Here is a 13,817-nt window from a genome sequence, read left to right on the forward strand (position 1 = left end):
CTCCTTTAAGAGAAAATCCTGGTTTTTCTCCTTAAAATGAGAACATCTGGGTTTTGCCATGTTTTTCCCCCGATCCTTGCTCATCAGCTGACCATCGCACTTTTCTTCTGAAGCCGCACTGAGTTCTGCAGTCACACAATCCGGGTCCTTTTGACTGCCATTTTCCATGAGAACACATGCTTTACCAAAACACATGCACGTCAGGACAGGCCTGGGCAGTCCTGATGAGATGAGGGGGCTTGTTGTCTTATGTTATAGCTCCTTCTGAGCAACAGGGCAAGAGGCCCCTGACTGAAGTGGTCCAGGAAGCACAGGAGGAGGAAGGTGTAGCTGGTCCCAGCCAGGCAGAGAGAACAAAATGCTAAGTGCCCCTCAGTGTGTGTGGGGCATGGGGGTGCCAAGCAGCCCCTCACAGGCTGGAACTCTAACAGCTGGAAAGGGAAAAGCCACAGTTTCCCACATTTTTCTCCTTTAAAGGAGAATCCATTTTTAAAGTTTGTTCATGACTCTTTCATATAGACTTATGATCCACTTTTGGGTCGCAACCCAAGGGTTGAGAAACACTGATTTAGATTGTGGATTTACTTCAGAACACTGAAGTAGCTCTAGTCTCTACGGTAACTAACTAACAGTTTTAAATCTCTTATGAAAGGTATTTTTAAGGCAAATTAAATGTCATAAGCTGTATTTTCAAATCATCCTGAGTTGCATTGCAGGCATCTTCATCTGATCCTGCAAAACAGGAGTGTCCAACTTGGAGCCACAATTGCCATAAGTGGCATAGACAACCTGAAAGTGCAGCATACAGCAGATCAGAGAGGGGTCAGGCAATCCAGCAGCAGGGAGGGTGAGAAGCAGGAATCAAAGCAGGAGACTGGACAGTATAGGACAGGAAGGGGATTAGGGGAACTTGGGGGGGCTAACTTGTGGCCTGCCTACCAAAAAGGTTGGCCTCCACTGCTATAAAATATTGCATTTGCTTGTGCAAGTTCAGTAATTGTGTGCACAAATGTGAACACCGCTGTAGATTTCTGAAGAAGAAATACTGTTTTTATGAATGTTTTATAAAGCAGTTATGAAACCCTATTCAAAATGTATTTCCTGATCATGCAGGCACACACTAGCCAGTTCTCTGAGAGGCCTAAGAAAGTATTCCTTTTGTGCTGCCTTTTCCTCATTGGTGTGTAGTATACGTTTTAATTGTTATTTTTCCTTTTTATGTTTTAGTATTTTAGCATTTTATTAAATTATGTCCAGGCACAGATTCCACTCAGGTGGAAATAGCTCCAGTAAAGTACAGATGTACTTTAAGCTGTAATAATAGTAGTAACAGAATAAGGAAAAGCTCTGCTAGATTATAAAGTTTATTGTCCTGAAACTAGGATTTGTATCAAATTATTTACAATGATGTTTGTGTGATGCAGCAGTGGGATACAGTGCAGAAAGAGTGCCAGAGAATCCTGCATAGCCTTGGGCAAAGCTATGAATCTGGGTAAGGATAGAGGTGGTCCTTGTTCTGTTGAGGCAGTTTCAAGGAACATTCTGCTTTTGACTAAAGCAACAAGAAGTGTCTTGTTCTTTCTCATGGAAACCTCTGAGAGAGGGCATCATTTCCTTGGGATGTCGTTAGCAACCAAGGAGCCCTCCGCAGAAGTAACAGATTTTATCTGTCTTATTGGAAACCAGAGGCGGGTGGAACACATGAAAACATTAACTGCACAGTGCTCTTGACATATCCTAATCTGGAAAGTTTGCCATTTTAGACTTGCTTTCGAAGTTGAGAACAACTCTGAAAGAAACTATAGATCATTATTTTTCCTTTTAAAAGCATCATTGTAAAATGAATCAAATGTGTTCTGAGTTGGCATAGGTTGCGGCCACACTGTAGTGCATTTGTAGATGTTTAGTTTTTAATAAAATATTTTAATTTATTAATTTATTGTTGTGACTATTAGCAACTGGTTATATTCTCTACCACCATTAATAAAAATAGCAATCCAGCAAAGCCTATTTAGGAGGAAAAATCTAGAAAATAATTACTGGGTTTGAAAGTTGCCACTGTGCCCTTAAGACTGATGCTAAAATGGGGAAAACACAGAAGAATAAAAACCTAACTAGGCAGGTCAAACTGAATGAGTCAAAGGTGTTTATACATGCAAAGAGTTCTGCATTATAAATATAAGATATTCCTGTTAGTTTGAGGGATCAGTTTCCCAGTTACTGTTTGATTATTTCTGGCAATTTGGTTGCTGAGTGTTAGTTGGTGTAATTGTAGATTGTTCTTCATGGATCAATCTTGGCATTTGGTCTGTGAGGGGAAAATTAGATCTTCTTCAGCCTAGTGTGAGGGGAATCAAGTGGAAAGAAGGGAAAACATCACCATGAGACTATATGCCTAAAGCTTGCCAATTACTACTGCTAATACCACTACTTCTGTTATTTAAAAAGAACCATTTGTCATAAAATCAGGATGTGCCTTTTACATGTATGCTTCTTATACATTCATCCTGGGATGGATATAATACTCCTGCCACTGAATGCATTGATTCAAATTAAATTGTCACTTAGCATAAGAAAATCCATATCTGACACTGGCAGCTCACCTGACACACAACCAGTCTGGTGCTTGACACCTTACTTGAAAGCTCCAAAGGAGAATGTACCTCAGCTTGTGCAAGTTCTTCAGAATCATCTTTCTTTTCTGTCTGTACCATTAGACATAGTTTAGAAGGACATTTTCTTGTCTATCCTTTTAAATTAGAATAGTCAACTTCTTCCCCTCACTCTGACTCACTTCAAAGAAAAATGGCTTCTGCCGTGAAGATCATTGGTTTCCTTTTAGAAAAGTTTACAGGACAACAGTGCAAATAAAAGGAAAATATGGAAAATACCACCATGTAAATAGCATGATTTGATCCTGTTAGATGTTAAACTTGTCCTGATTTATATGCAAGATTAGCATGACAAAATGCGATGGCCCATGTGTTCAAGTTGGTTGCAACATAAAAAGGATGGATCCACCACCAAAATGGCAGATTAACAGGAAAGAAGTTACTGTTTCAAACATCAGCTCCGTTGTCTTGTCAAGATGAATTTAATGTATGGCTAGGTCTTATACTCCCCACTATCCCACAGTGCTCTTGTCTACCTCCCCACTTCCTGCTCCAAGGGGAAAGGCAGGGGAGGGAGAACAGCTGTCCCCTTGATTTCCTGCCCAGCAGGGAGCTGTCAAGTAAGCTTGAAGGCTGCCCCATCCCTAAGGATCTGATTTGTTTTATCACTGGGTTGATCCTTGTGTTGTTGTTTAAAACCTTTCAAAATACGTGTAAAGTGTTACCAAATAAAAATAGTAGAGTTTTCCAGTTACTTAGCACAGATATAGATGACAAAGAATTAGGGCGAGATTGCAGAATTTCAATTATGGAATTAAAATGCTTATTATATCTGGACAGCATGCCAATCTTCATATAACTAGTAGATTATTCTTAGATTTTTTTTTCAGCCAGAAGTGATTTTTTTTTTATTTATGTAGGACGGTAAGCAAACTGTGTGGCATTCATGAGTGTGAAATATCTGATAGAAGGGAAGAGGAGTCTGTGTGCATATTAATATTTTTTAACTCCTAAAATATATTTTTACAATATTTTTGTTCCTGGGAAAATAAAAATGACTCATGCAAAATAATGCATAACCCTTCTAGGGAAAGTGCATAAATGTCCATTCCACACCCTTCATTAAGGGCATTTCTGAGTACTTCTAAATACAAAACCAACAACTAGGGCTGACTGGAAAATTGGGGATGTTGGGGAATATTCTCATATATATGGGAAGATTTCTACCTTTTAAAGAAATATCAGAACTCACAACCTTTGCTTTGGAAATGCTACCTCATTTGTTCAAAATGCCTCATACCTTTCCAGACTTGGTGGCCACACTACATTGCCTTTGCTATCTCCCTTCTTTTTTTTTCTGAGCCACTGTGGTACATTATAGGTGATATAGTAACTTGGAGAGACTATACCAAAGTGGGGACACAATGGATACAAATTAAAACTCCCACAATGTATCACACTGGGATTTCTAATATGATTTTTTTCAATATTCAAGTGTTTGTAATTTTGACAAAAAATAGAAATCTTTTGAGTGTAAATTATGCTGACTGAATGTAAATTTGATACCTGTATCATGCAGATACCAAATTTACATCCAATTAGCTACTGCGCAGTAACATTGTGTGTGTGGACTGACTGGGGACTAAAGGTGTCATAGGATAATGTGTTCTAAATAGGAGTTTGTACATAGGAGGTGCGGTCCTGTGACACCTTAGCCCCAAGTCAGTCCACACACACAGTGTTACTGCAGTAAGGTGTCTACATGTGCATTTCTGCACAGTCACTAACTGGATGTAAATTTGATACCTGTATGATGTAGGTATCAAATTTATGCTCAAGTTGGCATAAGTCACCATATTTACTGCACAGTACAAGTGTAAATGTGCATATGTAGATGTACCCCCTATATACAAACTCTTCCTTAGAACACATTTATCCTGGCACCTTTCAAATGTACTCTGCTAACAGGATTGATGGCTTGAATCCACAAAGTGTATTCAGTGAAGTCTAACTATATTATGCTATCACTGTTTAAAGTATTGGTTACACTTCTCTGGAGCACAGTGTTGAATTTTGGTCAACCTACCTGAAGATATAATTAAATAGAGGGCAGCTGCTTTAAAGGCAGCAAAGATATTAAATACAGTGGATAAACTGTAATTTACTGCACAGCAAATTTAAGCTGGCATAAATGCATGTATGCATGCCCAGGGAGTGGATTTTAAGCATAGGAGGTGGTTTAGTAGATGACCAAAAGGAGTGCTCAAATGAAAAATTCTGATAGACATGACAGGAAAAGTTATGAGCTTAAAATCGATGTGCATGGCAAAGGGAAGTTAGAGCAGAGATTCAAGTGTAACCTGACACGGTCAAAGTGCAGAAAGTTGTTCTCAGTAGCAGCATTTCAAGAGGCAGAGTGGGGAGCGAAATAAGATTCCACGATGACTTTCTTTTGTCTGGTGATCCTTTAAAACTGTTCTAATACTTCCATACTTCAACCATTTCTTTTAAAACACTGTTCTAACACATGCATTCCCTTGATGTCATATTCCAGCTGACACCAGTTTTGAAATACTGAAATGTTATGTTAGTTAATAAATACCTCTGAACATATTATATAATTTGTGTGTATAATTTATTCACCTGAAACACGGGATGTGTATCTAAAAGAGTTCAGTAACTGGCTTTTAAAAGCACGTGGGAATTCAGATTTAAAAATGTATCTTAATAATCCATTTTTCTGCTACCTGAACCATCTGAACATGTTAGACTCCCTTTAACAACAGTCAGAAAAAATAATGTGTTTAATTGAAATAGTTCTTTCACAAAATGAGCTATATACTTGCATCCCTGCATGGTGAGTTGAAGTCAGATCTTAATTTTTCAAAGATCAGAAACATTCAGCTTAAATTGTAGTTCAGGGTATTGAATTGAGTAACCCATAATAATCTTTTATTTTCCTATCTAAACTGCCCATTACCTCCTTGATCCTTATCCCACTTACACAACTCCCGAAATTGTTCATTTCATCTAACTCTTCCTATGCCCATCTCTACTCACTTAAAAAAAAAAATCTCCGGATAATCTATCTGAAATCAGTTGTTTGGCAAGGTAATGTTTAGGGTTAAGCTGGATATTTGTGATATCTCTCACAGACTTCCCAAGTCAGCATAGCCAAGGGACAGAAGGTGTCCCTTCTTTCAGAACATATGGAAAGTTTTTGTTTGTTTGTTTGTTGGTTTTTGAAAGAGATCAGTTTTCCTTTCTAAATACACATCCAGCCAAGTCGCAGCTATAGGAAAATTCAACATTTCTTTTCATTGTCCCCATTCTGTAAAAATGTTCTTGTCTGTAAGATGCCCTGCATGTTAGTTTTTATAGAAAAGGGTGTTCAGAAGTATACTTCCAAATGCTTATCTTTTAATGAAAATATTACTTTTGAGTTATTTGTTAGGTTAGAAATAATATAAGGCCCACTGGTTGCAGAGATTAAAGAAGTACTTATATTATAATTAAATGTGCACACAAAACCAAATTTTTCAAGCACTTCTTTTAAAACACTGTTCTAACATGTCCCCAAATGGATAGCGTGTTTTTTGCTCTTCCTTTATCAGAATACCACTTCTACAAAAAAAAAGCAATATTGTTGGTCATTTAAAATATCTTGCTATATTTTAATTTTGAAGTATTTCCAGGAAAATCTATCTTGCCATCTTGTGAAATTAAAAGAAAACAAGTTTTCTTCCCATGAGAAAGGAGAAAGATTCAAATCCGGAGTCGTGAAAAGGGCAGGCCCTCTAACACTCTAAGGTCAGCGGTCTTGGAAACTGAATTTGTCTCAATTGTTTACAGGAGTGAAAGAGCTCGCTGGATTACTACACTTGGACAGAACAGCGACAGACAGAGCACAGACAGGACAAGTAAGTAAGAGACAAGACTGTTCAGTCAGTTGACATGAAAACAGAAATATACTGCCCCTTGGTGGCTAAACTGAACAAGTGTAGACTGAAAAAAGAAATGTATTTCCTTGCAAAAACAGTCACCTGTGTTCCCTTTGAAATTGCTCTTTTCCTCCTAACATAACCAAAGTGTGACCTTCTGTGCACACAGTGAACCAGGTGGGGTTTTGTGGAGGTTCTTTGAGAGATTTCATTTACACATTATTATATTCCTTGCATTCATTTAGATTGATCTGGTCAATTATATCAGCCTATTACCTGGCTGAGGTTGAGAAAGCCAGAGCTTAGGCACATCACCTAAATTCCTGTTTGTGTGTAGCTATCAAGTGAAAGCCAGTTGGTTAATGTTCTACACTACTGAGATTACCTGAACAATTTTATTTTGTTACAGCCTAAAATAGGGATTTACTATGCCTTCTTGTGTTGTTTAAATATAAAGAAAATAATTTCTTATATGCATCTTAATCCAATATGTTCTGTTTCTTCCCCAGCATTGACTCAGGTGGAGATCATCAGAACTTACACTGCAAAGCAGTCAGATGAACTGTCCCTTCAGGTTGCTGATGTGGTTCTAGTTTATCAAAAAGTGAATGATGGTAGGTGAACATCTTTCTGCTTAGCTAATGCTGTCAACAAAGGAGATTAGTTTGTTGGGAGAATTAATTTGTCCTTGTAGCATTTTTTCCACAACAAAACATGGTGTCAACCTAGGTGTCCCCTTCCCTACCCTTTGTATTCTAATCACTGCTTTCTATTTAGTAGTCTGCTTCCTTCAGTCCCTTCAAAGTATCCAGTGAAGTAAGCCCTCTGTTTACAGAAGTGTTTGCTATACATCAGCATGGATTCACCAAGGGCAAGTCATACCTAACCAACCTGATTACCTTCTTTGATGAGATGACTGGCTCTCTGGAGGTGGGGAGGGCAGTAGACATGATATACCTTTACTTTAGCAAGGTTTTTGATATGGTCTTCTCCTACAACATTCTTGCAAGCAAGCTAAGGAGATATGGGTTGGATAAATGGGATATAAAGTGGATAGAAAACTGGCTAGATTGTCCAGTTCAAAGGGTACTAGTCAATGGCTTGATGTCTAGCTGGCAGCTGGTATCAAGTGGAGTGCCGTAGGGGTCAGGTCTGGGGTCAAGTTTGTTCAATATTTTCATTAATGACCTGGAAGATGGGATGGAGTGCACCCTCAGCAAGTTTGCAGATGACACCAAGCTGGGGGGAGTAGTAGACATGGTGGAGGGTAGAACTAGGATTCAGAGAGGCCTTGAAAAATTGGAGGATTCAACCAAAGAAATCTTAATGGGTTCAGTAAGGACAAGTGCAAAGTCCTGCACTTAGGACAGAACAATCTCATGAACTGGTAGAAGCTGGGGACTGAATGACTAAACAGCAGCTCTGCAGAAAAGGACCTGGTGGTTACAGTGGACAATAAGCTGAATATGAGCCAACAGTGTGCCCTTGTTGTGAAGAAGGCTAACAGCATACTGGGCTGTATTATTAGGAACATTGCCAGCTGATCAAATAGAGGGGAAGTGATCCTTCCCCTCTATTTGGCACTGGTGAGGCCACATCTGGAGTACTGTGACCAGTTTTGGGGTCCCCACTACAGAAAGGATGTGGACAAATTGGAGGGAGTCTAGTGGAGGGCAATGAGAATGGTGAGGGGGCTGGAACACATGACTTCTCAGGAAACGCTGAGGGAAATGGACTTATTTAGTCTGGAGAAGAGAAGACTGAGAGGGGGTTTAATAGCAGCCTTCAACTACCTGAAGAATGGTTGCAAAGAGGATGAACCTAGACTGTTCTCAGCGGTGGCACATGACAGGACAAGCAGTAATTGTCTCAAGTTGCAGCAAGGGGAGTTTAAGTTAGATATTAGGGGGAAAATATCTCACTAGGAGGGTAGTAAAATACTGGAACAGGTTACCCAGAGAGGAGGTAGATGCTCCATCCGTGTAGGTTTTTAAGACCAGGCTAGACAAAGTCTTGGGATGATACAGTTGGTGATTGTCCTGTTTGGAGCATGGGGTTGGACTTGATGACCTCTTGAGGTCCCTTCCAACCCTATTTTTCTATCATTCTGATTTTTTTGATCTCTTATTTAGTTAGTCTATAAAGGTGCAAATCTATCCTGGCTTCTGCTTTGGGGAAACAACATGGAAAGTCCATAGGTTTAGGACCAAATATTTAAAGGGCAGCCTCTGTTTATGAAGGCATTATTGAAATCTCTCATTTGGAGATTTGCAGATAGTTGCAGGAGCCAAAAAGCATTAGAATAGTTTTTGCATGAACCAAATTCTTAAACAGGCAGCCCCTTTTAAAAATTGGCCTTTAAAAAATTCGTCATGGCAAGCAGTATATGCAGTAGTTTGTCTTAATATTACATATGGGTGTTTCACACTATAATGGGGTAATTTGTAATGTGCTAAATTCCATGGGGCAAGGACTCTAATTGATTATGAAATGGTGAGCACAGAACAGTCCAGCTTGGCTGTTGCCAATAGATGCTGCCAAAATATAAATGTTAACTATAAAATGACTTGAAGGATACTGGGTAAATCTGACCCATTGGTTTCAAGGGACTTGAGGCTATTCAGCATAATCAAGCTCTTAGTTACAACATGGTTATTTGCTATCACTTACAGTGTCTGAGATACAAAGAAAACTGTTCTTTGTCAAATATCCTATAGTTTTTACTACTATATTGTTTGTTGTTCCCAGTCTGTAGTAACAATTAATCCAAATTGCCTTTTGTATGCATCTTACCCTTTACACATTAGAAGTGCATAGGTGGGATAGCTGACTGTGCACCAAGGTTCTCTCTAAAAGTGTGCCATACACAGTTCTTACATATGTATTTGAAACATTTTGGAAATTATTTATTGTTGCTCCTCTATTCCCCTTTGCAGGCTGGTATGAAGGTGAACGACTGCGAGATGGTGAGCGAGGTTGGTTTCCAATGGAATGTGCCAAGGAGATCACTTGTCAAGCCACAATTGACAAGAACATGGAGCGGATGGGGCGTTTGCTTGGACTTGAAACAAATGTATAGAGTCTCAGAGATCTGTTTTTTACACTGCCATTTCTTAACTGCAGGATTTGCACTATATGCTGTCAGTGATGGCTTGCTTTTGTGCTGGTTGCTATACTACAGTGGGCATATGGAAGATGTGGTTGTAGACTTACAACATCAGTGAGGAAAAGGCATGCAGAAACAAGTCAGCAGTTCCTTGCATGCATCCCAAATCAGTTGTGAAAATCCCTGAAAATAAATTAACTTTTGAAGACACAGTAACAAAATAGATATGATTCTTTATATAGTTGTTTCCTCCTACTTTTATGGTATAAGGGAGCTCCTAAATGAATCCTGCCCTGACTCAACATCTAAATTGATACTAATCAGGACTGACATCCTAGGCTCTAGAGACTAGTTTTGACTTCACTTTCTACTTAACCATTTTTACACACTCTTCCCTGACTTTCTCTAGCCACACACATACACTCTCCAGGCTCTCTCTCTCTTATTCATTGCAATTATTAAAAACAATTTTCACCTTAGCTTTCTCTGCCTAGCTCTAACACCAGCCCCTCCCAACAGACTAAACCACCAGCAAGCAGTGGTGACAGCTCAGTATTTAGGCTTGTCATGCCTCATTGAAAAGCTGCAATGCAGCAATCCTGGCCTCAGAAGGTGCTGTTTGGAGGATCATATAGCAGCTTTCAAGTCCCTAATCTAACCATAATAAGATTGATGAGTATATGCTGTATAAGGACTTGGGTTTTGCTAATGTCTTTGCCCCTTTTTTTTGGTGAGTCCATTCACTCTCTCTGCATATGCGTGTGTGAAGAGTTTCCATTACATTAGATTATTTTTTGTGTTAATCCTTTGAAACTACAGTCCTTTGAGCACTTTGAGCTTTGAACTCTTTCCTGCAATGGCTGGTTAATTCACACAAAGCATGCCTTTATTTTAAAAAAAGAAAATGTTCTTTAATTTTTAAAGCAATAATTAAGTCACCTCTCTTCAAGATAGCAAAACTGATACATTTTCCAGGAACTTTAGGGGGAAAATCCAGACTGGTTCTGGGGGTGGTTCTTTTTTCCTGGTGCTAGTAGAATGTTATCTAGTCAGGCAGTTCCCATTTTGTGTCCTCCTAGTGTTACGGCAGTGTTAGGAAGGATTTTTCAAAAGTGGGGATACCTGGGCACGGGAAAGCAGTGTCCAGCAGCGACATGGAATTTATAGATGGTGGCAGTAGCTGCATGCAAGCGCCCCATGCTGCTGGCTTCGCGTCTGGCCATCCGTCAGCAGCCCCTACCCCGCCACTCCCCGGCTGGCTGTCAGCACTCCCCCCACACTTCCCCTCCACATCTGGCAGGGGTACCCCCCAGAAGGGGTACCCTGTTTTACAAAGGTTGAAAACCCCTGTGTCGCTAATGCTGAGATGCCTGTGTTAGGCAGAGGGGAGGTGGAATAATTGCCTACAAGTTTCTGCTGCGCTTCAGCCAGGGAGCAGAGGGGAGGGGCCAGCTCTGCTGTGGAGTAGAGAGCCTGCCCAGCCCAGAGAGCATACCAGGATGCTGGAGGTGTCTGGTTTGTCTTAAACCAGCAAGGGGTCTGGGACAGACATTGCATAAGCTGGTTTGAGCCAAATCAGTTAAGTCTGATACTATATTCAACCAGGTTTATCTCAAACCAATTTCAGCCATTTTCAGACTGGTTTATGTACACTGAACATCTGTTATGTTACAGGTTTAAACCATTTTCTGATCACTTAAACCGGTTTATGCGTAATGTCTGTCCCTAGTCTTAATCATGCTGGGGAAAAGGAGACAGTTTGGTGCTGAGGAAAATTTTCCAGGGAGTTTCTCTAGCCTCACCCTGCTAAGTTTTGTGTTGTTTGGTTCCCCATTCTAAAATGTGATCTGCTGCCATTAGATGCTTCAAGGTACATATACGAAAGAGGGAGAGGAACGATGTATAATTAAGTCCATAGGCTCCACTTTAAATGGTTCAGGTTGGTTCACACATGTTCTTGCATTAGAAAAGCATCAGTCATAATTGCACTGCAAGGCTCACCAGCTGAATTTTCACAGAATTTCACAAGAGAAGCAACCATTTAATGTTGTGTAATCAAGATGTACCTGTAAATAGGAGATAATTCTCAGTACGACTTTTGCATGAATAGGTCTGACAGTTTGCACAAGATGCTACTGCGCAGTAGTGTTGGTGGGCACTAACCATGATGCAACGCTACTGTGCAGTAGCATCTGAAAAAAAAGTGTGTGGGGACGCTACGTGCAGTAACACCAGTGCAAGTACTAAATGACTGTGCAATAACAAGTGCACAGTCTGCCACTCAAGTAGACACAGCCCGTATGTATTCAAAATAGCTTCGTTGTTTTAAGGCATAGCTGATCACTCAGCAGAGTTGAATAAATATTAACACAAAAATGAGGCAAAAACAAGATTTTTGGCTTGTAACATTTTCAGTCCATTTTTGAGACCTGCACATTGTAATATATATTGTAAAATGTTTGGAATTTGATTTGTGAATGAATATAATGTTTCTAATGTATCTGTAATGATAACCTTAAAGGTTAACTAGTAAAGCAGTTGTTTTCCATAAAACACTGTGAGTACCACACTGATCTTAGCAGTCTGACAAATGGTTATACAACCTGTGAATTAATTTATAAATGGACTGATGAAGTGGTAATGAGAATATTGTAAACTTTATAAATTGGACAAAGTTTTATTTAACATAGTAAAAATACTGCTAATATTTTAACAACAGAATTTACTGTATGAAGGTATATGGTTAACATGGTAACTGAATGTAAATCCAGATATTAATTTTTATCCAGGTTTTTTAATGCATTGTAAATATGTTCATGCCTACTTTTTGCAAAATACTTTAAAGTTTTATAAATGTATTTTCCAGTTCTCCTTTTATGCAGAAAATAAAGAACAGTGTTCTTAAAGTCAACAATCAATAAAACGTCTTTAAATCCTTTAATAAAAGATTAAAAGTTCCTCTTTTTCCTAAAAAAAATGCCAATCAAATGCAAATATTTGCTTTTGAATTAATTCCAAATAATTTCTTTGAAATTAACTAACTAGGCCTTGTTGGTTTCAGATAGAACTATAATTCATTTGGATCTTATGTACTTTCCTGTTAACAAAATCCTTGCCTTGCAGCCCGCACTGATCCCAGCCCTAACCCTAGCCAGTGGATCCCCTTGGCTGAAATTCTGTTTCTTTCCTGGCCAGCCAGATTTGGTCATCTGTGCACCAAAAATGCTACTTAGGTCCCGGTAGGAAGTCTAAGCCTGAGTGTGCACACAGTTGTCTCCGCACGTAGGCTGGCCATGCATACTAGGTTGCCCATTGGCTGTGCACAGTCAGATGCAAACTCCTTGTCCTCTAGGTACATGAAAATCTGTTTGATCAAAGCCCATGACCACCAAATTTAGATTATTACTTTCCATCTTTTCCCCAAAGGCTGGGGTTTTACGCCTCTCCTCACCTCCAGCACAGTGCTCTAACCACCCACACTACAAGTCAGCTATTATTTTGGCCCTTTTGCAACACATTTTTTTTGAAGGAGAGGTACTGCTCTTTTGTGTAGTGTATTCATTTAATTTCTTTAAAAAAACAAACACCTGACAGACAGCAGTGCAGGAGGAGTCTCTGCCTCACTGGAAACATGGACCCAGGCTAGAACCAAGGGCTCCCCTGCCTCTGAGGTCACACGCCACTTAACACTCTCGCTGCTGTTCCTCTTCTTGGCCCCATGTATTTCCCACATAACCCTTCTTGTAGCTGCCTCATAAGCTAGTTTCAACAGGAGCACAAGACATCAGCCTTTGGGCTAATACATGGCATGGGAGTTAGTGTCATGCTGGGAAATCAGAAAAACCCAGGTTTAAAGTCCTCTTGGATGAGGGGGACCTAAAACCCAGGTTTTCCAACTTCCTAGTAACTGTCTTAGTCACTCAGCTAAGGAGAAAACACAGGAAGTCTCGCTCTCCCAGCCCTCAAATTATGCCTAGCAAAGCCTACTGCACCTCAGCCTTAACACTAGCCCCACAGCCACTTCTCACTGCAGCCCTAAACTTAGACCCTGCAGATCTAAACCCTGACCCTAACCCAGGGTTCCTTACTAATCGTAGCCCAGGAGTCAATACTGCTCCAGGCCTTATCCCACTGTAACTCTAGTAACCCCATCGCTAC

At 39.8% G+C, this 13,817-nt stretch overlaps 1 protein-coding gene across 2 annotated transcripts in view; it reads left to right on the top strand.

Annotated features, from left to right (window-relative positions):
• The window catches only part of ARHGEF26 (Rho guanine nucleotide exchange factor 26), a 148,233-nt gene extending 137,032 nt beyond the window's left edge, over window positions 1-11,201 (top strand). For both annotated transcript variants that reach the window (XM_025214791.1, XM_025214793.1), the window contains exons 12-14: window positions 6,465-6,532; window positions 7,063-7,167; window positions 9,490-11,201. In XM_025214791.1, the coding sequence (XP_025070576.1) occupies window positions 6,465-6,532; window positions 7,063-7,167; window positions 9,490-9,632 (316 nt within the window). In that variant the 3' untranslated portion in view covers window positions 9,633-11,201. The remainder of the gene's footprint in view (window positions 1-6,464; window positions 6,533-7,062; window positions 7,168-9,489) is intronic.
• The last annotated feature ends 2,616 nt before the right edge of the window (window positions 11,202-13,817 follow it).

The sequence above is a fragment of the Alligator sinensis genome, unplaced genomic scaffold, assembly GCF_000455745.1.
Source record: "Alligator sinensis unplaced genomic scaffold, ASM45574v1 scaffold60_1, whole genome shotgun sequence".
NCBI lineage: Eukaryota > Metazoa > Chordata > Crocodylia > Alligatoridae > Alligator > Alligator sinensis.